The 27,172-nt window shown below is 29.6% G+C and overlaps 4 protein-coding genes across 4 annotated transcripts; 2 read left to right on the forward strand and 2 right to left on the reverse strand.

Annotated features, from left to right (window-relative positions):
* The first annotated feature begins 3,780 nt into the window (after positions 1-3,780).
* LOC134830689 (5'-deoxynucleotidase HDDC2) lies at positions 3,781-5,072 on the forward strand. Its single transcript, XM_063844245.1, has 2 exons — positions 3,781-4,183; positions 4,247-5,072. The coding sequence occupies exons 1-2, from the start codon at positions 4,010-4,012 to the stop codon at positions 4,790-4,792; spliced, it is 720 nt and encodes a 239-aa protein (XP_063700315.1). The 5' UTR covers positions 3,781-4,009; the 3' UTR covers positions 4,793-5,072.
* Positions 5,073-12,708: 7,636 nt separating this feature from the next.
* LOC134832524 (gastric triacylglycerol lipase-like) lies at positions 12,709-14,462 on the reverse strand. The gene is made up of 3 exons (XM_063846584.1): positions 14,115-14,462; positions 13,129-13,839; positions 12,709-13,077 (listed from the first exon to the last, which is right to left on the reverse strand). Exons 1-3 carry the CDS (start codon positions 14,460-14,462, stop codon positions 12,709-12,711), a joined length of 1,428 nt encoding a protein of 475 aa, XP_063702654.1.
* Positions 14,463-16,809: 2,347 nt separating this feature from the next.
* LOC134832525 (lipase 3-like) lies at positions 16,810-17,666 on the reverse strand. The gene is made up of 2 exons (XM_063846585.1): positions 17,586-17,666; positions 16,810-17,532 (listed from the first exon to the last, which is right to left on the reverse strand). Exons 1-2 carry the CDS (start codon positions 17,664-17,666, stop codon positions 16,810-16,812), a joined length of 804 nt encoding a protein of 267 aa, XP_063702655.1.
* Positions 17,667-23,717: 6,051 nt separating this feature from the next.
* Positions 23,718-25,028, forward strand: LOC134832527 (lipase 1-like). The gene is made up of 3 exons (XM_063846586.1): positions 23,718-23,795; positions 23,853-24,554; positions 24,606-25,028. Exons 1-3 carry the CDS (start codon positions 23,718-23,720, stop codon positions 25,026-25,028), a joined length of 1,203 nt encoding a protein of 400 aa, XP_063702656.1.
* Positions 25,029-27,172: the final 2,144 nt, after the last annotated feature.

Raw genomic sequence — 27,172 nt, forward strand, 5'->3', positions numbered from 1 at the left:
TCATTAGGTACACGCGACGCAAACAACGCGACAAACACACAAAGCTATTCAAGTCTAGACACTTATTTTTGCATCACATTTTCAAGTTTTGCCAAACGTTCACACGGAAATTACGGCGTTTTAAATTTATGCAAATTACAGAGGAACGGATTTCCTCGAATAAAAAGCAGGGAATTCCTGCATTTTGTGCGGGCGTTAGGTTGATTGCCCTGCGAATTAGATGAGGTGTAAACGTTCAGCGATTTCTATGTTTTTGTTTTGTGCACTTTGACTTTGGTTCGTGGCTTTGTGAGGAAAATCATTAAACTTGAATGCGGTTATTTTTCTTCTTCTGTGTGATTTTCTTGGCATATTATTATTTATTGCTATTTCTCTCCTCTTTTTATGGGGTGAAAAAATTCCTTGCTACTATATTAATGAAAGAAAGTCGAAGAGAAAAAAATATAATGACATGTAAGGGAAGCAATCAAAAAATAAATAACATTTGTGTGTTGGCGATTTAAATTTTCGATAAGAATTTGAAAAAAAAAATAGCAACATGCCACTTTCGTTGCAGCAAAAGTACTGCCTTCACCTTGTCTATGAGCTAAATTTAATCAGCAGGTGTGTGTGCAATGTCTGTGACGTAATTTCATTGCATTTGTTATTTTGTTGGCTTTTCCTCACATTTTCTCGTACAGAGAGAGGAAAATCGTTGAGAAGCAGGAAATGTTTCGCCATAAAAGTTTTCCCAAAATGTCAGTGCAGTTAATCGACTGTGACGCGATGTGTGATAATAACTTTGACGGAAAACAGTCGACTCCCGCTCGACGTTAATTGGAAAATTATTGTCTGTGTGTTGCGAAAAGTTTTCCTCTTCTGGCTCGTGTCACTCGAAATTTTTACTTTTATCAATAAAATTGTGTCGTTACAGCTCATTTCCGTTACTAACATTGAAAATTATATTTTTCGTTCATGAAAAAAAAAAAACTTTTTAAACACCCAATTTAAAAATGTTGCTTTTTTCACACATTTTCGGTTCAAAATGTGGCAATTTGTCAACTTTTTGTCCGTAATTTTCAGTGCGCGCGTAAAAACTATTATTTTGTGCGTTTTCATCGGTTTTTTGCTTGTTAGGATGCGAAAACAAGAAAAGAGGAGAAGGAGGACAAAAACGAACCACAAATCATGTGAAACAATCATGGCAACAACACGAACAAAAAAAATGAGTTACTGACAGACTTTTTTTTCATTTCTAACAACGCAGAGAGAGAAAACGACTTTTCTAAAATAATAAGAACAATAAATGTAAATGATCAAGATTATGAGCTGGCTGGAATTTTGTGTGAGACGATGGGGTAATAAGAAAGAAAAGAAAAAGAACGATTTCGTATGAGAACGAAGAAAAAAGAGGTGTTAAAATGTTTTTCTTACACGTATTTGTGTAACGTTAGGTAATGGATGATGCAAAAGTGAAAGTTGAAAATGATGCGAATTGAAGTCATGTGTTTCAAGGGGTAGTTGAGTAAAAAATTTTTCATTTATTTAAAAAAAAATTGTTTTTTTTTTAATTTTTCAGAATGAAATTTCTCAAAAATTCTATTTCATGTTAAAAAAATTTAAACAAAAAATAATTTCAAATAAAAATATTAATAAATTACCTCTAACTATCGAAATAATTAAAAATTCTTGAGAATTTTAAAATTTTTTAAATTCATAAAAATCAATCTAAAAATTGGGTTTCAATAAATATTTTAAAATTAAAACTCTAAAATTTTTTTTTTTAAATTTAAATTGATAAATAAAATAAATTTTAATTTTAATTAATTAAAAAAAATATTTTTTGGATTTTGGATTTTTTTTTTCATATTGAAAAAAAAAATTAAAGTTTAAGAATTACAAAATAAAAATAATGAAATTTAAAATTTTACGAAATTGAAAAAAAAAATATTTAAAAATTAAAAAAAATATTTAAAAATTTAAACTCTAAAAAAAATTTTTTTATTTTAATTAATTAAAAAAACAATATTTTTTCATTTTAGAATTTATATCATATTGAAAAAAAAAAATTAAACTTTAAGAATTACAAAATAAAAATAATTAAATTAAAAAATTACGAAAACGATGAAATTTCTCATTTTAAAAATTTAAAAAATTTTTATTTTAAAATGTTAGTTGAAAATAAAATTTTTTAAAATTGAAAATGTAAAAAAACCTAAACTTTACACTAAAACTTAATTTCTCATACAAAAATAAATCGGCTCGTACACCCCTTGAAGATTACATTGTTCGACCTTATGTCACAAATCCCCATTTTTTAAAGCAAAAAGTGCAAAATTTACAATTGTCTTACATGATATATCTTGAACATCTATCTTAACCACATGACTCTTACTTTTTTGCATTTTCATTATTAACTTTCAAAAATTTATTATCAGAGCTTATCACGCACTTGTCTCATTTTTCTTTGAAATCATATTTCCAATTTAGATTTTTTTTTAACTTCTTAAAAAATTTACTTACCCAACACATCAGTTAGTCCACAAAATATCCTCAAAGGAAATGCAATCACTAACACTATCAAAACTGATGTCAGTAATTGAATGAAATTATGATTCATGACATTGCTCATATTTCTTGATTTTTCTATATGAATTTCTCTGTATTTGAATATTTTTTTTTTTTTTGCACAACTTCAAATGTGGGCAATAATCCCTCTTTCGTTCGTTGGTTCTTCTATTTTTATGAATTTTCACCGTTCGTCATGAAAAAATAGAAAAATATAATCCGTCAATCTTCATTTAAAAGCATGTCTGCAACTATATTATTATTATTGATAGTTTTCTTCTTATGCACTTTTTCGTTTTTACTGCAAAAAATAATATTTTTCTTTGAGATTTTTGTTTTTTCAAAAAAATATTTTTTTACTTGATGAATTTGCGATCCAACTTCGTAAACGATCAACATACAAATGAGTGAGTAAAAATTCTTGTGCGAAGGATTCGCGCTTCTTCTAGACTTCATAGTACGTTGGATGGGAAGAAGAATGAATGAATAAAAGGATTTCGTTTGCGCCGACGTCGCTTTTCCTCGTTGTTGTTTTGTGTCGAGTTGTAAAATAATTTTCATTCAAAAGATAAGATTGTAGCACTTTGTTTGCCGTCTTTTCGTTGCGATAAATCTGAAAATTGTTTATTTTTATATTACTTTATTAGTGGCATGCTTACCTTTTGACGATCGGCGAAGTTAATGGACTTGGTTGGGGAAAAGAGTTGAAAATACAAGAGTTAAAGAAAAATAGTTGAAATGTTGATGGATACTTATGAACATTTTTTTTATGTCGTTTGGGAAACTAAAAATTGTTATTTTTATGAGAATTCCATTTATTTGTCGTCATAAAAATTCCTTATTGATCCTTTGAAAATCAGTTTTTGTGAATTTCTTGATTTCACAGAATTGAATTCTTGCATCTATTGTTCATGTTATGATTTGTATGAGTCCTATTTTGTGGAATTTTTCGTAAAAAATCTCCAAAATGCTGTTTTCCTAAAATTAAAAAAAAATACGTTAAAATTTTAATTTTTCAATTGGTTAACGCATTGAAACGCTAACAGGGTCTAAAAAACTTTTGACTTAAGTAAAAGCAAAGGCAACAAGATAAAGAAAAAATTTTTACTTGACTTAAGTTTTAAAAACTAAAATCAAAAGTAAAAGTCAAAAGTTTTTACGACCCTGTTCAATGCCATTGCGCATTTGGAATGTCTTCAAATTTTGTCATGGGACAAAAACATAAACAGCTGATTGTTTTCACTCACACAATTTTCGGAATTGCATTTTTCGTCTAAATTTCCGTGAAAATCATTGGAATTCGAGTCATTTGGTGTCGTTAAAGAAACTTTAGCATCACATTTCGGACAAATATGTCCCAAAATTGGAGAATTATCGAAACTTTCAGCGTAAAATCGATAAATTAAGTGAGCACCTTGAAAATACAACACGACACAACTTGTACAAGGACACACAGCGAAGGATGAATTTGGTTGCCCGCAGTAGTAGAACAGTGTTTTCCGTGATTGAATCAAGAGCGTTCTTCAGAAGTTTGGTTAAAAATCAATATTTTGGTCGAAAAATGAGTTCTGCGAGCAGCACAGACAACAAATACAAGGATTACGTGAAGTTTTTGGAGTTGGTTGGCGGATTAAAGGTAATTTTTTCAAGAAAAATCAAAAAAATTCTTACCAAAAATCTGTTTGTTTCGTTTCCATAGCATATCAAACGCACAGGATGGGTGCTGCGCGATGTGAAAGACTGTGAATCGATATCCGGGCACATGTATCGCATGAGTGTTATGACGTTCCTTTTGGAGAAAAATCCCGAAAACGAGAATTTGGATCGTGTCAAGTGCATGGAAATGGCTCTCGTGCACGATTTGGCGGAAGCTGTTGTCGGCGACATCACGCCATATTGCGGCATTTCGCGCGAAGAGAAGCAACAACGCGAATTGGAAGCGATGAAAGACATTGCGAAACTCACAAACTCCGGCAGTGACAAACTCATGGAACTTTTTCACGAATACGAGAAGGGAGAGACGCCGGAAGCAAAGTTCGTGAAGGATTTGGATCGTTTGGATTTGATAATGCAAGCGTTTGAGTACGAAAAACGTGACGAAAATCCCGAAAGACTGCAAGAATTCTTCGACAGCACGGAAGGGAAATTCCAACATCCGTTCGTGAAGAAGATAGTTAGTGAAATTTACGCACAACGACTCGAGCATCAAGCAAAGTTGAAGAATCAATCGCAACAAAGTAGTTGATAATACGTAACAAGTGTCTTGAAATCTTCGTGTGAAGACAAATTTTAGCTCAATTGTTTCCTTTTTTATTAACAAACGAAAGTTACTTAATTAGTTGTTGTTGTTATTAATTTCTATTTAGAACCTGAGAGATATTTTTATTTTTTTAATTGACATTTATTTTTAAAAATGTACTATTTCAATGCAATCAATGTTAAGTTCATATATGACAGAGTTAGAAAAATCGCTATTTTTTGAAAAAAGTAATAATAAAGAAGAGCTTAAAGTCTTATTTATCTTATCTCGGTTGCTAAATGTTTCATTAACTTATACAAGTCAAGCCGATTTATCACATCAACAACAATTTCTAACACAGCAAGCGAGCAGTAGATAATGTGAGCAAAACCCAAAGACAGGCCACTAACATCACACAACATAAAATTTAAAATAAATAAAATTTTTGCATCTTACCGAGATGGAAAATTATACTTTGCTATGAAAAATTCATGTCTCGAAAAAAAATTTTTTTTTCACAAAAAAAAAAAAATTAAAAATCATAAAAAATAGATTAAAAATAAAAAACTAAAATTTCTTTAAATATTCAAAATAAATATTAAATTAAATTATTTCAAAATTAAAATTTTTGGAAGAATTTTTCAAAATTTTTTTTTATTAAAAAAATGTTTTAAAATCATAAAATTTCAGATTTCTTAAACATTTTCAAAACTAAAATTTTTGAAAAATTTAAAATATATTTAATATTGAGATTAAATTAATTAAAAATTAAATTGATATAAAATTTAATTATTTTATTTATTTATTTTTTTTTTTTGAGAAATTATTTAAAAATTTTATTTTTTTAATTTTTTTCTTCTCAAAATAAAAAAAAAATAGTTTAAACATCATAAAATGTTGGATTTTTAAAAATTATTTAAAACTAAAATTTTTTAAAAATTTTATTTTGTTCACAAATTATTTTAAAATAATTATTTTAAATTTTTATTTTATTTTTAAAAATTACTATAATTTTTTTTTCTTCATAAAATCATGAAATTAAAAAAAAAATGGAAAATTGATGATCAAAAAAATTTTTTTTTCTTGTATGAGAAATTGCGAAAAATGAATTTTTCACAGCAATAACGGCAGCAAGTGCACATAACACCCGACTTAGTAGACAAGAAGGCTTAAATAAATTATAAATGCACAAAATCTGCTTGCTTGCTACAAAGTGTCTGTTGTCGGTTTTTCCTTTTTCTGCGTTTCACATACTTCACAACAACACAAAGTTTTATGCTCGTTCGCACGTTTTATATTATGATTATTTATAATAAATAAAAGGCTTGCGGTATTCTCCCTCTCGTCATGATACTTTGTGGCATCGTGCACAACAACAGACACTTAATAATAATCACCTCTGCCATTTATCATAAAACTACGAGGAGAAACAGAGAGAGAGAAATATAGAAGAAGGTGCATGTATTGACTTATCGCTTTATTGAAATGAGGTAATTTATAAACAATTTTATACGAAATTGATTTTGTGTTAAAAAGATATGTTCCGTTCCGTTCGTTTGAGGAAAACGAGGCATGAAAGTGTATGCAGAGAAACTCAATTAACCCATTTTTGCATGGTTGGTATGTTTTTTTGCATAAGAAATATGCAAGAAGGTTGACAAGTTGCTTTCTTTTCTTCGAGATAATTATCATGTTGTTATTGCCTGTTCTTGTTCGAACATTTATGAGCCAAACATGCAAGAGATTAATTGATTTTTAATGAAATACAGAAGTTGTTTACTGTTTTTAACAAGGGGAGTTACGTATGAATATCGATTTCACGGAATTAAGGGCTCTGAAGAATTTGAAAGTTTTTAATTGCTGAAAGGAAAGGTAATTTATACAATAGATGGCGCTTTAAAATTTTTATTTTTTTCTTTTTTAAATCAATTTTTTCCGTTTATAAATATTAAAATCTTTAATTTAAGATTATTAAAAAAAATTATTTAAAAATTGTCTTCAGAAATTGTTCTTTTAATGTTTGAAACGAACAACAGATGGCGCTTTAATTAATGAATTTTTAGTTTTTCGTGTCTTTTGAGTATTAAAATTCAATTTTTCTTAAAAAATTAAACATGATAACGTTTTAAAATTAAAAAAAATATTTTAAATATCTTGAAAATATATTTTTACATCAAAAATTAACATAAATTTACTTTGAATCTCAATAGATGGCTCTCAATAATCAATAATTTCCGAGAATCGGGCACTAAATTTCCAACAACTTCATAATTCACGACAACCACAAAGTAAGTGCAATATTCCATATTCGCTCATAAATAAATTAAATCTCAACTAAACTCCGCTGTTGCATAGATAATGACCAATTAATTCCTTGTCAGAGGTGATTATAAATTTATAGTTTAATAAATTGTAATAATAAACGAGGCAAGTCTCTCATTCTCTCTCGCTCGTTCGTTCATTGCTGCCCATTACTCACAAAGCTCGGCAACTTGCTTCGCCATACAAGTCCATTCACGACTCCAACAATAATAATAATATGATTAAATATAAAATTACTGCAAGCCATATAATAAATTTATTATATTATTAACTCAAAATAATCGATTTTGTTATTATATGGCAGGCAAGCAAGCGAGATTGGCAGGAAGGCACGATATAAACTTCGATATATTTAATAGCAGTTAACTAGTTGATTATCACACACAATGTTTCTTGCTTACAGGTTTGCGAACGCGGAATGTCGTGACTTGGGCGAAATAGAGTGCAAAGCTGTGAGTGAGCAGCAAATCAAACAAACAACGAGTAATAAAACATAAAAACTGTCACATAAATCAATAACGTGTTGAAATATTGTCGTCTTTTATGGCAATTGTGCCTCAAAGGAATTGACTCCCTTTTGCAGAGCAACGACGACGTCCTGTTTCGTCTCTTTCTTCGTATCGCGATCCATCTCGTGAACCATAAAAGTCGCGATGCTCATCAATTAATCAACTACTGCAATCATCTTTATTCAAGTGTCGTGCTGCGAAGCTTGTTTATTTATTTTCTAACTCATGGATTCTCTCCCAAAAATAGAAAGACTCGAAAGCGTTAAAGTGTTAGGTGAATGTGTGACACGAAAACAGCGGAAAAATTTCAAAAGTGCTTAACTTGTCACAAAAATGTTGATGAAAAATTTCTTTTAGACGTGATAAAAGAGTAAAATAGGTGATTATTGTGAGTCTCATAAATATTAAGAGTGCCCACTCGTTGCGGTTTTTACGAAAAAAAAAATAACAATCAACATTTTTATCTTGTCACACGAAAAATAAACAAATTTTAAGAGATATTTAACGAGCGACAGACAATAGAAGTCATTTTGGGGGTTTGACACGCTTAAATTTGTTTGGTTGACATTAATTTTTTTTTCGATTTCTTAAAAAGTTTTTTTTTACATTTTGAAACAAAATTAATTTTAAGTGACAAATTTGAAGTTTCAATTCAATTTAAACTCAAAATTTTGCAAAAATTTAATTAAGGCATGAGTAAATTTTTAATTTTTTTTAGTTTTAATTTTAGAAATAAATGTTTTTTTTTATTAAACACTGAAAATAAAAAAAGAAAAAAATTTTAATTTTTTTTTAAATTAAAAAAAAAATTTCATTAAAAATTGAAGATGTTAAAAATTTTTATTTCTTTAAAACTAAAATTTTTAATTTTTTATATTTTTTTTTAATTAAAAATTTTTTTCATTAAAAATTGAAGGTTTAAAACTTTTGATTTTTTTCTATTTTTATTTTAGGATAATTTTTTCAATAAAAATTTTTCAAAAAAAAAAAAATTAATAAAATTTAATTTTTTTTTTTTTTTAAAGTAAATATTTTTGAAATATTTTAAAATTTAATTTAATTTTTAGTTGAATATGTTCGACCTTTTTTTTTATTTTTCTTTAAGAAAATTAATGAAACTAATTTTTTTTTTCATTGAAAGGTTTTGAAGGTTTTAAAGATTTTTCTTTTTTGAAAAATAAAAATATTTAATTTTTTTAATAATTATTTTTTTTATTTCAGAAATTGAAAATTTACATCATTTTTCGAGTCTCTGAAGGTTTTTTTTTTAAAAAAGAAAAATGAACGAAAAAACATTTTTCAAGTTCATGGCAATAAATCATCCTGTATTGCCTCAAAACCCATTAGAATTTGTTCAATTTCAACACACACACGAACCGAAAAACAAACAAACATCCAAAAGGAATTCCAATCCGCATGCCATCGCAACACTAAAAGTCACTTATTTGACTTTTTAATTATCTTATTTTCACTTTTCAACGGAAAATTTCTTCGCCATCTCATTCCAACGAGTACGACATGACAAAACAAGACACAAAATGAAAATTTATTCATATAAAACGACTCATAAATTTTGTCATTCATGTCACTTGTACTCTTTTTTCGTTTTTATTTTAAATTTTTTTTACTGTTTCTAAGTAGTGTAGTAAAAAAGATTCAGAGGAAACAGAAAATCAAGCAGAAAATTCTGTCGGCACCTGTCTCGAACATTTTGCTACTAATCACCCGCGCAGCTCTTTTTTCGCTGTTTGTACATATGATGCGACATAACGTGAAAAAAGACGATAATTAGCCTATATATCACTCAAATGAATAGCGTGGCACATTAATTCCGAAAAGCAGCTCCGTTCGTGTGTGTGTAATAAAAACTGTCAAGAAGACATTTTTATGTAAGGCATATTTAAATATTTAAAATAGCAGACTTTTCATGCGATGATGGGCGACGCGTCGAGATTTATTGATTGTACAAGCGGTCATTTATTGCGGATCGAGATGGAAAAAAAATTGAAACGTGGGCGTTTGTGACATAAATTACGCTTTCCAGCAGATCAAACCCCAAAAGCGAAAAATTTTCCAAAGAGCAACGCACAGTGTGTGTTTTCATTCATTTAACAGCTACTGTCAACAATATTTTATAATCTGTCCACACACAAGTCATGACACAAAATTTATGCGATAGTTAATTTCGCTACAAGATTTTTCATAAATAAATTAGTTTGTATCATGAACGTTCTGTAGCGTGTTTGTTTTGTCTGTCGCATACCCAACTGGGAATTGCGAGCAACACGACGACGACGACGACGAAAATCCGTATAAGAAGCTCTCGATATATTAAAAGTGCGCGATGCAGAAATAATTAACGTGTCATGAAAAATATATATTTCATAATTTATGTCACAGTTACTTTAAATTTTTCGAATTTTGTGTCGTCTTCATGCAAAATTAATTACTTAGAAGCAGCTGATGAACATGTTCGTTCCATCGGAGGTCCGTTACGACGACGACGCAACAACGGATAATAAAGTGCCATTAAAGATGAGTTACGGGCGGGGAGTTGTGTGTAGGTAACCGCAAATGCGCGCGTTGGAGACGACGCAAATAAATTTATCACACATTAAAAGTCGCAAAAGGAACGCACAAATGTTTTATTTTTTATTTACTCGCCCATTAATAAATAAAAATGTGAAAAATAATGATGATGATAATAAAAATATTTATGAAAATATGTAATAAAGCTTTCGTTGTTGTCCTTCGGAGTACGGAGCCGAATAGAGTGTAATAATTTTTCGGGTGAAAAAAAAACATAAAAAATAGAGAAAAATATCTAATAAATTACTTTGCACACATTTTTAGCTAATATACACGGCATGCACAACAGTAGCAAATAACGCCCTTAGTGCACAATAAATAATATTTCCCGTATATAAAAATATGTTATCCGATTTCATGGCAGACCAAGTAATGCTCATAATTCATTTTTATTGCTATCACCATTTTTTTCGCTCTCTCTAAAAGTAGGAAAGCTTTTTTTGTGCGGAATTGTTTCTTTGGCGGGATGCTTTGTGACACATGGTTTCAATTCTTTTTTTTTTTGCGAAATATATTGAATTCGATATGCACAGATCGAAATGAATATTGATAATTTTCAATGGTCAATTTTTTTCAATTTTCATTTTTTATTTATTTATTTTTTTTTTAAAGACAGGTTTCAATTTTTTAACCTTGATGTCAATTTAATATTTTTTTTAAATATTATTTTTTAAGAAACAGATTGCAAATTTTTAATCTTGATCGATTTTTTTTTTAATTTATCAAAACTAAACAAAATTTAAAATTAAAATTAAAAAATAAAATAATTAAAAATTTAATTATTAAAATATTTTAATAAATTTAATTTTAATTTATTTAATTTAATAATTATAATTTATTTTTTTTTAATTTAAAAAAATATTTTTTTTTAAATTTAAATTTTAATAATTTAAACAATTTTTCGAATAATTTTAAAGTTCATAACTTTTCTAAAATTTTATTTTCTTCAGTATTCATGAATATTAAAAATTAATATTTTTTTTTTGCATAATTTTTGATAAATTATCATTATATTTTCTTAAAATAAATTTTTTGAAAATTCTCGCAAACAAAAATTAAAATTTCTCATAAAAATCTCCCCTGAAATTCTTTTAACATCCAAAAATCAAATCCATTCATTAATTGCAGACAAAAAAAACGTCGTTAATTACAGTCTTCTCCCTTTTTCAATTTTATCTTTTTTTTCTTCTTAAATATTTACTCACAAATTCAAGATTATAAAAAAAAACTGTCGCTTGCACTCTATTAATTGAATGACAAATAATGATAAAAGTGTACAGAGCGCATCTTCCTTTTGAATTAATCCCTTTAAATTATTTGTTTATATTTATCATCATGTCTTTTAAAAGTAAATTTGTCTTGTCGCTTTCTTTCTCTCCATTCATTTATTCGACATGACTAAAGAAAAAAACAAAAACAGCTGCATTTTATCAACGACTCCCATATATCACGTCGGAAAAAAGTCCCATACCGAGATTTTTTTTAGAATTTATTCAACTTGACTTAAGTTAGTATTGTGACAGTTTACTTATTTGTGTGCCCAAACAAAAAATTACTTTTCTTTAAAAAAAAAAAAAAATAATTGAGTAATACATGAAATGACATTAGTGGCGTGACATATGACAAGACAAGAGATAAATTAATTACATTGAGGGATAATAAAAATCCCGTAGAGTGAGCGTTTGTGCAGTAAAGAAATTCTGTGCTTGTTCGAGACGACGAGACACTCTTGCCTCCAACTACTAAATTAATTTCATCAAATTAAACATCACACAGAAGATAAAACATGAGATCATTCAACAAATTTTACGACATCACTTAATAGAATCTGAGAATGTTTTCAAAATAATTTATTTTACAGCACAGAGAGAGTCTGCGTGTGTTTGTTTGTCGGTCATAAAGAAATTAAAATTTCATAGTTAATGTTCTTTCAGCTGTTTGACATAAAGCATTTAAATATATTTGTCAGACAAGTACTTTAAATTACGACCAAAATTTATCACCGGCAAAAAAAGACGTTGCGCGCTTCTTCTTCTGTCGACATCGCGAATATACAGAATAGATTTATAGAAAAAGCAGCAAAAAGGGGCGTCCCAAAATTAATTCATTTTATTCGTTCTCCGCCGCCGCGTCGTTTTTCCCGTCGAATGTCACACAGCGAGAGAGAGAAATTCTTCGTCTCAATTAACATTCGCATTAAATCTTATTTTCTAACAAATATTTTCATGTGGTGTGCAATGCATTTGATTAGATAATTTATGGATTTGTGTGTAGGTACGTCGCGCAACTGAGGAAAAAAAATTGAGAAGTGAAGTAATTTGAAATTTATAGCTGTCTCGTTTGTTTCATGTTGAAATATTTCCCTTATTTTACGAGGAATTTTAAAATTGTTTGTGTTGTTAATGATGCGACAACGGAGGATGAACAAAATGCTTCATGTCAAGGGTCAACGATAAGTAAATTATTTTCTGTTGCGGGTAATTAAGATGTTCGTGAGAGATTTTAACGGTTTTTCGAAACAAATTCTTCGAAATCCCCCGTAATTCCGTTAATCGTTTGTGGCAACGACCAAAAATCGACATGATTTCCTTCAAAATCTACAATTCTCGACTTTTTGATTTGCATTTTGAGCGCCTGACAATCTTCGGGATTCGCAATTATATCAGATTTGAGCGAAACAATTGTCGTTGGGACTTTTATTTTTGTCACATCATACGTTGGAGGCCAGTTTTGATCATAAACTCGTCGATTTTCATCTTCGCCGTAGTCAAATCTTGCAAATCTATGATGTCGTAATATTTGGCTGTAATGTTTGACGGTTCCAAGTCCTACTTTGTCTCCAATTACGTTGAAATTTTTGAAAATTGAGGACTAAAAATTGAATTTTCAGTAAAAAATAATTAAAAAGTTCAAAAAACTCACATAATTAACATTTGGATTAAAATTTCCAACGACAAGAGAAGCTCCTTTCAACATCAAATCGATGAGAAAATCACTTCCAGCTACAAACTTCATCCTTTCAAGCATATTTCTATTGCCAAAATCCGCAAAATTCTTTCTTTCAGTGTCTGACATGAAAATTAACAAATCCGAAAAGTCAGAACCGTAGATCATTTGAACCGAAAATGGGATAAAATTGCTTTCAAAGATCGGAGACACCAAATAAGCTGCTGATATTTTGCCATTGTACTCCGGTTTTGTCGCGAGAAGCATCATTAAAGAGCTCGATCCTTGAGAAATTCCCAAATAATTAATTTTTTCCTTTTTTGTCTTCTCGAGAATGTAATCCACAGAGTTACGAATGTCAAAAATTGCGAGTTCGTGTGCTGTATAATTCCAAAAGTCAATATTCGATGCTTTGAGGAAACGATGACGAAGAGACTCCTTTGTTCCGCGAAAATGTAAAATCCAGACGTCATGTTGGAGATCTGATAAGCCAAAAGCAATTGGTTTTGCTTTTCGTGTCAATGGAAGGACCCAAATTATGCCCGAAGTTGTCATTGGATGAACGAGTAAAACAGGAGATGATGAAAAATTTGTCGATGGGATGCGATGAAGTGTTAAAATGTATCCATCTTGTGTTGTTATATGATGAGTTTCAACAGGATATCCTGCTGCGATGATGAAATCTTCCTAAAAAAGCAAAAATTTAAATTTTTTTTAAGGAAAATTTGAAAAAAATTACCGTTGAAGCATCCTTTGCTTGACAAATCCGAAGAAAAAGACATAAAATTAAGGCGAAAAATTTTTTTATGACTGCTTGCCTCATATTGCACATACCAACTGATTAAAATTTCTTGAAATTGAACATATATTTTATCTTGAACTTGACCTGAATATTGCAAAGACGCGCTTTATTGCAGATGCACGTGTATGACTAAATATGTTGATTAATGACTTTTTTTCACTGAATCGATAAATTCTTCATAATCGTCGACAATTTTGTTCGTTGTTGCAGGCGAGGCCCATAAGTCCCAATGATTGCCGACGAAGAAACGAATTCTTGAATTTTTAACTTTTTTCTTGAGAGATCGACAATCTTTGGGAGTTGCGACAATGTCAGATGTCAACGAAGCAATCGATATGGGAATGTCAATGGTTGTCACGTCGTACTTTGGAGGACATTTCTGCTTATATTTTATCAAGTTTTCACGTTCTCCATAGTCGAATCTTGCAAATCTTTGAAAACGGAAAAATTGATTGTAATGCTCAAGGGTACGAACTCCCATATTATCGCCAACGTACTTTGATGCCATGTTAATGAACGATTGCTAAAAAAATAAATATGAAAAAAAAAATAAAAAAATATTTTAAAAAAAATATTAAAAAAATTAAAAAAAAAATATATTAAAAAAAAAAAAATATTTTAAAAAAAATTAAAAAAAATATTTAAAAAAATTAAAATAAAGTTTAATAAAATATTTAAAAAAATTAAAAAAATATTAAAAAAATATAAAAAAAAAATTTAAAAAAATATTTAAAAAAATGAAAAAAAAAATAAAAAAAAATAGAAAAAGTAGTCGTCTAAAGAACGACATACTATACCGCATTTCGATATTATATACATATCTTTATTGTTGTCCTCACTTTACAATTTCATACTCCTCATTTCAATTTTCCGAACTTTTTATCAACTACAGACTTTCCATTGAATTGCATATATTTCATAATTTTGTACCCCTAATTTCACAATTTAGTACTCCTCGAAAAAGAAGAAAAACGGTCATGAAATTTTTCAAGTCAAGTTTTAATCAACTTTCGATGGATTTCAATAGTAACAAAAAAATCAGAGTTTGGAGGTTCAAACTCTGATTTTTTTGCAAGTCATTTTTTGATCACTTTTAAGCCTAAAATTGAATAAATATTCATTCTAAAGTTCATTTCTGTTCATATTGGGTCGATATTTGACGTAACAAAAAAATCAGCGATTGGAAGTAAAAACGCTGATTTTTTTTGCAAGTCATTTTTTGATCACTTTTAAGCCTAAAATTGAATAAATATTCATTCTAAAGTTCATTTCTGTTCATATTGGGTCGATATTTGACGTAACAAAAAAATCAGAGTTTGGAGGTTCAAACTCTGATTTTTTTGCAAGTCATTTTTTGATCACTTTTAAGCCTAAAATTGAATAAATATTCATTCTAAAGTTCATTTCTGTTCATATTGGGTCGATATTTGACGTAACAAAAAAATCAGAGTTTGGAGGTTCAAACTCTGATTTTTTTTGCAAGTCATTTTTTGATCACTTTTAAGCCTAAAATTGAATAAATATTCATTCTAAAGTTCATTTCTGTTCATATTGGGTCGATATTTGACGTAACAAAAAAATCAGAGTTTGGAGGTTCAAACTCTGATTTTTTTTGCAAGTCATTTTTTGATCACTTTTAAGCCTAAAATTGAATAAATATTCATTCTAAAGTTCATTTCTGTTCATATTGGGTCGATATTTGACGTAACAAAAAAATCAGAGTTTGGAGGTTCAAACTCTGATTTTTTTTGCAAGTCATTTTTTGATCACTTTTAAGCCTAAAATTGAATAAATATTCATTCTAAAGTTCATTTCTGTTCATATTGGGTCGATATTTGACGTAACAAAAAAATCAGAGTTTGGAGGTTCAAACTCTGATTTTTTTTTGCAAGTCATTTTTTGATCACTTTTAAGCCTAAAATTGAATAAATATTCATTCTAAAGTTCATTTCTGTTCATATTGGGTCGATATTTGACGTAACAAAAAAATCAGAGTTTGGAGGTTCAAACTCTGATTTTTTTGCAAGTCATTTTTTGATCACTTTTAAGCCTAAAATTGAATAAATATTCATTCTAAAGTTCATTTCTGTTCATATTGGGTCGATATTTGACGTAACAAAAAAATCAGAGTTTGGAGGTTCAAACTCTGATTTTTTTTGCAAGTCATTTTTTGATCACTTTTAAGCCTAAAATTGAATAAATATTCATTCTAAAGTTCATTTCTGTTCATATTGGGTCGATATTTGACGTAACAAAAAAATCAGAGTTTGGAGGTTCAAACTCTGATTTTTTTTCAAGTCATTTTTTGATCACTTTTAAGCCTAAAATTGAATAAATATTCATTCTAAAGATGATTTCCATCAAAATCTCCATGATTTTTAAATAAATAAAAAAAAATTTTTTTGGGGCACAGCGTTACTGATCACTTTTAAGCCTAAAATTAAAAAAATATTCATTCTAAAGATTTTTTTTTCGATCGAAATTTCCTTGATTTTTGAAAAAATAAAAAAAAAATTCATGACCGTTTTTTGAAAAAAAAATTAAAAACGGTCATGAAATTTTTCAAGTCAAGTTTAAGTAAACTTTTGATGGACACACACACAGACGACAAGTCGAATTTAATACCGCATTTTTTCTTCGAAATGCGGTAAAAATATGAAAATAATAAAATTTAAAAAAAATATTTAATGAATTTTTCAACTTCTAAAAAAAATTAAAAAAGTTAACTTCGAGGAGAGTAAAAAAAATTTTCTATAAAGCATGTTAAACATAGTCAAACTTTTAAATTATAATTATTTTACAATATAAATTTTGTAAAAAAATAAAAAATAATTTTTAGAAAATTTTCAAAAAAATTAAATTCTTACATAATCCAAATCCTGATCAAATCTTCCAATTCCTAAAGAAACACTTTCCAAAAGTATTTTCATCAAAATTTCGTGAGAAGCTATCAAACTGACATTTTCTGTAAAGTTCATATCTCCCAATGCGACGTAACTTTTTCCATCAGGATCGAAAATTTTCAACAAAAAATCCATCAAATCCGATCCATAAATGAATTTGACCGACATCGGAATATATTTACATTCGAAAACAGGAGCTATCAAATACACTGTCGATATTTTTCGATTGAATTCCTGCCTTGAAGCGAGTAACATGAGTAACGTTGTCGATCCTTGTGACATTCCAATACAATTTATTTGATTTTTTCCTGTTTCGTGTCGAATATAATCCACAGAATTGGCGATATCAAACACTCCGAGCTCGTGTAACGTAAAATTCCAAAAAGATTGATTCGAGGGTTTTAAAGTTTGATGTCGAAAAGACTCTGTTGTTCCGCGATGATGTAAAATCCAGACATCATGTCCTTTGTTTGACAGCGAAAAAGCGATGGGTTTTAGTTTGGGAACTAAAGAAAGGACCCATATCAAGCCTGAAGACGACAATGGATGAGCAAGTAGTACAGGAGTTGATGATCGATTTGTTGAAGGAATGCGATGAAGTGTCAAGATATATCCATCTTCGGTTGTAACGTGATGAGTTTCTACAGGAAATCCAGCTGCAATGATGAAATTCTCCTAAAAAAGATAAATTTTTAAAAAAATTGTCAAGGAAATTGATAAAAAATTACTGTTAAAGCGTCTTTCGCTCGACATTCAATAAGAATAATTGAAAAAATTATCGCAAAAATGTATCCAACTGCTTTGTTCATGATGTAAAATAGAACTAAAAAGTGTCGAAGACAATTTTTGCCTCTTACTATTAATTAAAATGTTTATAATTTACATTTAACTCGACCTTGATCTTGTTGAAGTACTTAGTGGTTAAACACAAAAAACCCTGTATAACTCGTGTCGTTGTTTCTAACATTGAACCGTCCTTCGTTGATGTCGATCTGAAAGAAAAAATACAAAAAATTAAAGTTCCTGTAATTAAGTGATCAAATACTTGTCTCAAAACGATCGAATTTCATCATAAAATTCCATTTAGATTACTCACACTTCATGCAACAACCTCTTCATAAGCATGTCAATGCAAAAAAAGTATCAATAATCTGTTGAAATGCATTCAAATTTCAATTGAACTCCTTTTTAATCCCTAATCCTCATCCTATTACACTCGCATGACAATTGTGTTTGTTGTCATTCACAACTTTTGTGACACAAAACCTTAATTATATTTATTTATTTATACGTTTGACGATAATCCGACAGGTCTTGCACCGAAAATTGTCAAAATTGGAGAAAGAAAATCCGACAAAAAAAGTGTAAATAATATTAATGTTGCACTCTTTCATTGTGCACATGAAAAAAAAAAATTGTAATAAGGTAATTTTACACGAATTGTGTATGTTTTTAGTCGTGAAAAGAGATTAAACAAGCAGATTATTTCTTCTTATGTATTACTCCGAATGTCATTTTATCCGATATATTTCGTATCTAGATTAGCTTAGCAAGCATTAACGTCGCATTGTGTGTCGAATGTGCTAATAATGGCATGAAATAAAATAAAAAAAGGAGCGCAAGAAGATGGACTAAGTGATAAAATTCCAACAACGAAGGAAACCATAGTGCAAAATAATCGCGGTAAACCATAAAATTACCACTCTCCGATTTTTCTCTCTCTTTGCTTTGTTTGTTTTCCTCTTCCGTACTTCTCGCTAACCGCACGAAGGAAAAAATTATTTGCCATTATCCTTTTTTATGTACTTTATCGCAGATTGCCACATTTAGCGGTTGCACGGAATTTTTAAGCCCTTTCTGCACATCCGTGGTCGCCGTTCGTTCAGGTTACTAAATAAACACATAATGGGATAAAAAAGAAGAAGATGAGAAGAAAGGATATTAAATTTGAACTTTTACACCTACCGCATTACCTAAGCTTGTGATTTTCTCTTTATCTGTGAAGCACGGCGAAGCATATTTAAATATGACCTGCGTGAAAGAGAACAAAAAAATAGAAAATATTTACAAAAATGTGTTATCAGCAGTTCATTATCGTCATCAGGATACTTTCCGGAGGTTTTATGACGTAATAAAGTGAGACAATAAATGGGAAATTTTTGCTTAAATTTAAGATCTTCTTGATTTGATCAACGTTGTTTAAGTTGCGTTGTTTACGTATTTTCACAAATTCTATGTGCGATACTGTTGCATGTGAAAATTGAAATACATATTATAAAATTTGATAATTTTAGCTTTGCGCTTATTGTAGACAGTCTAATTTACATTCGTTTGAAAGATATGATTCAGAGCTACAAATTACAATAGGTCACAATGCCTTTTGCGCAAAAATAAATTTACAGGAGCCCTAAAACAAATTTACGTATTTTTTACGTATATTTTACGTATTTTTTACGTATATTTTAATTTTTGTACTTATCGTAGACGATATATTTTTGCCTTTTGCGCAAACGTGACAAATATTTTGCAATATCATAAAATTTGATATTTTTAGCTTTGTACTTATCGTAGACAGTCTAATTTACATTCGTTTGAAAGATATGATGCAGAGCTACAAATTACAATAGGTCACAATGCCTTTTGCGCAAAAATAAATTTACAAGAGCCCAAAAACAAATTTACGTATTTTGACAAATTCTATGTGCGACACTGTTGCATGTGAAAATTGCAATATCATGAAATTTGATATTTTTAGCTTTGCACTTATCGTAGACAGTCTAATTTACATTCGTTTGAAAGATATGATTCAGAGCTACAAATTACAATAGGTCACAATGCCTTTTGCGCAAAAATAAATTTACAAGAGCCCAAAAACAAATTTACGTATTTTGACAAATTCTATGTGCGACACTGTTGCATGTGAAAATTGCAATATCATGAAATTTGATATTTTTAGCTTTGCACTTATCGTAGACAGTCTAATTTACATTCGTTTGTCTAATTTACATTCGTTTGAAAGATATGATGCAGAGCTACAAATTTCAATAGGTCACAATCGCAAAAATAAATTTACAAGTCAAAGATTACGTATTTTGACAATGCCTATGTGCGAACTGTTGCATGTGAAAAATATATGAAATTTGATATTTTTAGCTTTGCACTTATCGCAGACAGTCTAATTTACATTCGTTTGAAAGATATTGCAGAGCTACAAATTACAATAGGTCACAATGCCTTTTGCGCAAAAATAAATTTACAAGAGCCCAAAAACAAATTTACGTATTTTGACAAATTCTATGTGCGACACTGTTGCATGTGAAAATTGCAATATCATGAAATTTGATATTTTTAGCTTTGCACTTATCGTAGACAGTCTAATTTACATTCGTTTGAAAGATATGATGCAGAGCTACAAATTACAATAGGTCACAATGCCTTTTGCGCAAAAATAAATTTACAGGAGCCCAAAAACAAATTTACGTATTTTGACAAATTCTATGTGCGACACTGTTGCATGTGAAAATTGCAATATCATGAAATTTGATATTTTTAGCTTTGCACTTATCGTAGACAGTCTAATTTACATTCGTTTGAAAGATATGATGCAGAGCTACAAATTACAATAGGTCACAATGCCTTTTGCGCAAAAATAAATTTACAGGAGCCCAAAAACAAATTTACGTATTTTGACAAATTCTATGTGCGACACTGTTGCATGTGAAAATTGCAATATCATGAAATTTGATATTTTTAGCTTTGCACTTATCGTAGACAGTCTAATTTACATTCGTTTGAAAGATATGATTCAGAGCTACAAATTACAATAGGTCACAATGCCTTTTGCGCAAAAATAAATTTACAGGAGCCCAAAAACAAATTTACGTATTTTGACAAATTCTATGTGCGACACTGTTGCATGTGAAAATTGCAATATCATGAAATTTGATATTTTTAGCTTTGCACTTATCGTAGACAGTCTAATTTACATTCGTTTGAAAGATATGATTCAGAGCTACAAATTACAATAGGTCACAATGCCTTTTGCGCAAAAATAAATTTACAGGAGCCCAAAAACAAATTTACGTATTTTGACAAATTCTATGTGCGACACTGTTGCATGTGAAAATTGCAATATCATGAAATTTGATATTTTTAGCTTTGCACTTGAAAGATATGATTCAGAGCTACAAATTGTCGTAGACAGTCTAATTTACATTCGTTTGAAAGATATGATTCAGAGCTACAAATTACAATAGGTCACAATGCCTTTTGCGCAAAAATAAATTTACAGGAGCCCAAAAACAAATTTACGTATTTTGACAAATTCTATGTGCGACACTGTTGCATGTGAAAATTGCAATATCATGAAATTTGATATTTTTAGCTTTGCACTTATCGTAGACAGTCTAATTTACATTCGTTTGAAAGATATGATTCAGAGCTACAAATTACAATAGGTCACAATGCCTTTTGCGCAAAAATAAATTTATACAGGAGCCCTAAAACAAATTTACGTATTTTGACAAATTCTATGTGCGACACTGTTGCATGTGAAAATTGCAATATCATGAAATTTGATATTTTTAGCTTTGCACTTATCGTAGACAGTCTAATTTACATTCGTTTGAAAGATATGATTCAGAGCTACAAATTACAATAGGTCACAATGCCTTTTGCGCAAAAATAAATTTACAGGAGCCCAAAAACAAATTTACGTATTTTGACAAATTCTATGTGCGACACTGTTGCATGTGAAAATTGCAATATCATGAAATTTGATATTTTTAGCTTTGCACTTATCGTAGACAGTCTAATTTACATTCGTTTGAAAGATATGATTCAGAGCTACAAATTACAATAGGTCACAATGCCTTTTGCGCAAAAATAAATTTACAGGAGCCCAAAAACAAATTTACGTATTTTACGTATTTTTACGTGAAAATTGCAATATCATGAAATTTGATATTTTTAGCATTGCACTTATCGTAGACAGTCTAATTTATGATTTTTTTACGTATTTTATTTTTTACGTATATTTTAATTTGATATTTTTAGCTTTGTACTTATCGTAGACAGTCAAATTTACATTCGTTTGAAAGATATGATTCAAAGCTACAAATTACAATAGGTCACAATGCCTTTTGCGCAAAAATAAATTTACAGGAGCCCAAAAACAAAATTACGTATTTTGACAAATTCTATGTTTTGCGTAAAAATAAATTTTACTTAGGAGCCCTACAAATTACAAATTTTGCGTTAAATTTACAGGAGCCCAAAAACAAATTTACGTATTTTGCGTATTGTATCGAGTTGCATTCCTTCTTTATCTTTTACAGAAATCTTGCTTTTTATCTTGTTTTACATAATGTTGACTTGATTTTTATCTTCTTGATCTATCTTGGAGTTGAAATAATTGCTAATTTATCTGAAAATAAAGAGAAAAAGAGATGAATTTAATTTTTTAATCTTTTGAAGCGACATCTATGGCGAAAATCAGAACTAAAAAATAAATATTTGAATTAGCGTGAAGCAAATTTGTCAAAAACCCGCCATTTTAGACGCCAACCAAATCGAGGTCTTAAAATTTATCAAATTTCCCCCAATAAATGATGGTTTTTAAGGATTTTTCAATCAGGACGAGCAACGCAATGAAAAATTCGCACAGAAAATGATGGAGATCATACAAAAAATGAGATGAAAAAGGCAAAACATAGAAGAGACGATCATCGCAAGCAGGATGGGATCTTTTTCTGACACGAGGCAAATGAAAAAATCAGGTAAGTTCTTAATTCGCAATGAACCCATTCTAATTTGGAACTCTTCATGATGAGGAGTTCCGTACTTTTTATTTTAGGTACCTATATTTTTGTATTTTATACTTGAAATTTTCGCATAAGCCAACGTGAAATTAGCAGGTTAGTGAATTTCTCTAAAAATTGAATCTCGTTTGTTTTAAAAATTTAAAAATTGTTCAAAAACTACTTTTCTGAGGCAAAAAAATCCCTTCGAATACATAAATTACTTTTAAAAAACGACATAAAAATACTTTTCGGCATTCTGTTAACAACATGTTCACTTAATTTTTCTCATCTTGTTCGTTGTTGTTGAAATAATTGCTGTTTACACTGAAAAATGAGGAAAAAACTTTCGAAAAAACGCAGTACCACAATTATTTAATGAAGATCGTTATTTAAATAACAACAAAATAATATCGATTCACATCTTTATTCCTTTTTTTCGCGTACTTTTTTTTAATAATCATAATAAATCGTGAGTGTACGCGTAGGACGTTGAACGATGTAATAAATGTAAATACATTTACAATCGTCGTCGTCGTCGCTCAGTGCAATAAAAAAAGAGGTTGTTGGATAACGCGCAAATCAACCGACGACGAGAAGCGCAAGGTAATATGCGAAACAAAAGCCTATCAGTGACTCGATCAGTGTAATAATTTATGTATTTGCGAGAAAAGTATGAAAAAAAATTAAAGGCACTATCTGTGTTGTTGTTGTTTTTTGCTGGCCTTTGAGCGAATGTACGAGCGATATATAAAAATATTATTACATTGATCACCGGCCCAAACCATAAATAATTGTTTCGCCAGAATGTGAAATAATATAAATGAAAAAACACTTACTTACAGTGAATTTATGATAAAGCGGGGCGTCGTGCGAGAATGAAACATCACGTTTTATGATATTTTCAATTAGGAAAATTTTGAATCATGATCAAAAACTGTCATTTAGGAAGTCTCTCATTGTCGCGCAATTATAAATAATTCGATTTTAATGATTTTAGACAAATTTTTGACATTAAAAAGGTTCAAAAGCACAAAAAATCGTTCAGTTCAGTTTTGCATCATGAAGCTTCAAGTTCAAACCATCACAATTTTTCTTTGTTTTTGCATCGGATTTCAAGTTAGAGCTGAAAGTGCAACAGTAAATCCTAAAAATGTTCAAAAAAATCATTTTTTTCTCAAAATCTACCTTTTTTAGGAAGATTTTATCAAAAAAGCAGGTCATGCCGTCGAAAAACATGAAGTAACAACGGAAGATGGATACATCATAACTCTACATCGCATAAAATCCCCTTTAAGAGCTCCTGTCTTGCTTGTTCATCCGATGGGAACGTCAGGCGTTATTTGGGTTGTTCCATTTCAACCAAATGCAAAACCAATCGCCATCAGTATTTTCGAAAGCAGTTACGATATTTGGATTTTGCATCATCGTGGCACGAAAGAATCTCTCGGGCATCTTACAATTGATCCATCGGTTCATTATTATTGGAATTTTACTTTGCACGAACTTGCTCTTTTTGACGTGCGAAACTCCATCGACTACATTTTCGAGAAAACAGAAAGACCATTGAATTACGTGGGAGTTTCGCAAGGAGCGAGTCTTTTGATGATGTTGCTCGCAACAAAACCGGAATACAATCGAAAAATATTCGGGGCTTATTTAATTGCGCCGTTTTACGAATGTAACGTTTCGCCTTCAATTCAAACTGGATATTCGAAATTTTTGAAGAAAATTCAGGAAAATTTTCTTAATCCGTTGACTTATAATATTGTTTGGGATATTGGAAATCCGTATTTGTATCAAGAAATGGAACCAATTTTAAAAAGCAAAAGTGAAGTTGATCGTTTCATGCAAGAAACAGCTTTACTTGTTGGAAAATTCAATCCCGACTTGGATTATGTAAGAAATTTTTCAAAAATTCTGTACAAATTTCTCATCTCATGTTTTTAGACATCCATTTTGAACTTGACATTAAACGTTATTGGAGATTGCGTGGGAATGAATACCGTCAAGCACTTGAACCAAATTATCCAATCGCATAAATTTGCGAGATTTGACTATGGCGAAGAGGAAAACAAACGAATTTATGGTCAAAAGACGCCTCCAGAGTATGATTTGTCGCCAATTAAAATTGCAACAGCAATTTGCGCCTTTGAATCTGATGTTCTTTCAAATATGAAGGATTGTGAAAAGTTATCGACGAAATTTCCAAAATCGAGATACGTTCATTTTGCGGGAAATCAGTTGGATTTTTGGGCAACACAAAAAAGTGTCGATGCGATTCTTCATGATTTTGATTTGTTTGAGCAGAATTTGATTGTGCTTCAATATTCAGCGAGTGTTTACACTAGTTTCAAAATGAAGTCAAAATGAAGAATTTTTTTTTATGAAAATTTTTTCATCAATTTTATGATATTTTTGACCAACATAAGTCAAATAAAGTCGATTTCAATAGTTCAAAAATCTCAAAAATAAACTTTTCACGTAATTTTTCATAAAATTTCGAAGAAAAAAAAATTATTTCGAAGTTCTGAGTTCAAAAAAAAAATTTTTTTGACAATTTTTCATTAATAAATTCAACTGAAAGTCACAAAAAGTAACATTTTTGATGATTTTAAGTCAATTTAAGATGCGATAAGGTCCTTTTTTGTTATGAAATCCTCACGCAACACCTGAAACGAAAAATGCAAAGACATGAAAAAGGTGTAATAAGCCATAATAATAAGCGCTATGGCAAAAAAGGCAACAACGGAGCGAGAAAGAGAGATAAGTAATTCAATGAATGCATTTCATATTTATGTTTTTATTTATTATTTTTACTTGGAAACAGATCGCATTTTATGTCAGATAATTACTCGCAATGCATGTTACCTTATTTATTTATCATAAATATTTATTATGTACGAGCGAAGCGAAAAAAAAAGTGAACATAGCACCAATAGCAGCAATCACAATGCAATGCTTTACAAGCCAAGCGAGCAACAAACAACATCATGATTATTATTATTATTTAATTATTATTTATTAATTTATTACAAGACAATTTATTTTGCCTTTACCTTACTCGCTGCTTCGTTATTGCAATTTTATTTCTTTATCGCGCCCGCAACCGTGTATGGAATTGTTCACGGCTTATTTGCCGCTCATAATTTTTATCGTCGTCACATCGCCAGCATGCAGTACCGCTGCGCTGCCTCAACAAGTGACAAATAATATCACGTTCGATGCACATGTAGTTGCTCTCTCACACAGTGGCTACTTTGGCTGTTATCGCATTGTTTCCTTATTTGTGCTCGTTCGAGCCATAATCACGCATTGCATTCCTTTTTGCTGCTAAATAAATATTTCATTTTTTTTTTCATTATTATTTCGTGTGCTGCGTACGAAGTGACATAAAGGTAATAATTGACAAGACAGGGAGAAAAAAAAATGATGCGGAATGTCGCGTTGGAATAATTTTCCAATACACACAATTTTTTTTTTCCTTGTAAAAATATCTCACTTGCCATATTTTTATGTTATTACTTGGTTGTTGCTGCTACAATAACCGCTTAAAATGCACATATTTTAAATAGTTTGATCTTTTTATCGCGCTTTTTGAAGTTAATTTGTGACTTCGTCTCATTCCGCTGCGCAAAAAGTCCTGCGATCGTCAGAAAATCTCGATAAAACGATGAATTCAAACGTTTTTCCCTAACTTGCCTTTCATCGCGTTCGAATCAGTTTTAAATCATTCACTTGACAGCAGTGACTGCATCGCAGTTAATGAAAAAAAAAATCAAGCGTACACAAGTGTTCGCGAAAAAACATATCGAAACAAGATTGATTGACAGCTACCATATATAAAGTGCTTTGAAAGACTTATTGCTTTAGTTTTTTTTCCGTTGTCGTCGTCGTTGAGTGTGATTCAAGAAGTTGCATGCGGAGTAAAATAAATTGCAAGTCACAAAAATGCACCGACAACGTCGTTGTTCGTCGTTCGACGAGATGTGTCACAACCATATTTTATAGACAAGATCTATTGCCTTATTAAGTAATTAACACTCATTTACAATTTTATTTAACTTGCAATGCTTCTGATGTGATGACAAACAGGGATGTTGAAAGATTGTTTCGATCGTCAATTGAATTATTTTTTTATTTTTGATTGCTTCGTACTTCTTATCTCGAAACTTGAAAACAAAATTTTAAAAATAATCAATTAAAAATTTTTAAAAAATTTCCTTTTTTTTAAATTTAAAAAAAAAAATAATTTTTAACCTAAAATTTTTTATTGATAGGCATAAAGCTAAAAATTAAAAAAAAAGAAAAAAAATCTATTTAAAGAATTATTTTTCAGTTTTTAAAAAAAATAAATTTTTTACTTTTCATTTTTAATTATCGAACAAGGGATTAAAAGTTAAAAAAAGTCAAAGAAAAAAAAATCGAAAAATTTAATTTTTTTAAATGAAAATTTTTTAATAAAAAAATTATTTTTTTTTAGATTTTCAAACAAATTAATTTTTGACTCGAAATTT

This window comes from Culicoides brevitarsis, chromosome 2 (genome assembly GCF_036172545.1).
Source record: "Culicoides brevitarsis isolate CSIRO-B50_1 chromosome 2, AGI_CSIRO_Cbre_v1, whole genome shotgun sequence".
NCBI lineage: Eukaryota > Metazoa > Arthropoda > Insecta > Diptera > Ceratopogonidae > Culicoides > Culicoides brevitarsis.

What these genes read in the sequence shown, in the direction of transcription:
- LOC134830689 (XM_063844245.1), top strand. Translation starts at nt 4,010, where the DNA reads ATGAATTTGGTTGCCCGCAGTAGTAGAACAGTGTTTTCCGTGATTGAA. An exon ending in AGTTGGTTGGCGGATTAAAG is followed by an intron (nt 4,184 to 4,246) that starts GTAATTTTTTCA and finishes TCGTTTCCATAG; the next exon opens with CATATCAAACGCACAGGATG.
- LOC134832524 (XM_063846584.1), bottom strand. Translation starts at nt 14,462, where the DNA reads ATGGCATCAAAGTACGTTGGCGATAATATGGGAGTTCGTACCCTTGAG. An exon ending in ATGAAGAATTTATCGATTCA is followed by an intron (nt 13,840 to 14,114) that starts GTGAAAAAAAGT and finishes TTGCTTTTTTAG; the next exon opens with GAAGATTTCATCATCGCAGC. An exon ending in TTAATCCAAATGTTAATTAT is followed by an intron (nt 13,078 to 13,128) that starts GTGAGTTTTTTG and finishes TTCAATTTTTAG; the next exon opens with TCCTCAATTTTCAAAAATTT.
- LOC134832525 (XM_063846585.1), bottom strand. Translation starts at nt 17,666, where the DNA reads ATGAACAAAGCAGTTGGATACATTTTTGCGATAATTTTTTCAATTATT. An exon ending in GAGCGAAAGACGCTTTAACA is followed by an intron (nt 17,533 to 17,585) that starts GTAATTTTTTAT and finishes TATCTTTTTTAG; the next exon opens with GAGAATTTCATCATTGCAGC.
- LOC134832527 (XM_063846586.1), top strand. Translation starts at nt 23,718, where the DNA reads ATGAAGCTTCAAGTTCAAACCATCACAATTTTTCTTTGTTTTTGCATC. An exon ending in TTAGAGCTGAAAGTGCAACA is followed by an intron (nt 23,796 to 23,852) that starts GTAAATCCTAAA and finishes TACCTTTTTTAG; the next exon opens with GAAGATTTTATCAAAAAAGC. An exon ending in TCAATCCCGACTTGGATTAT is followed by an intron (nt 24,555 to 24,605) that starts GTAAGAAATTTT and finishes TCATGTTTTTAG; the next exon opens with ACATCCATTTTGAACTTGAC.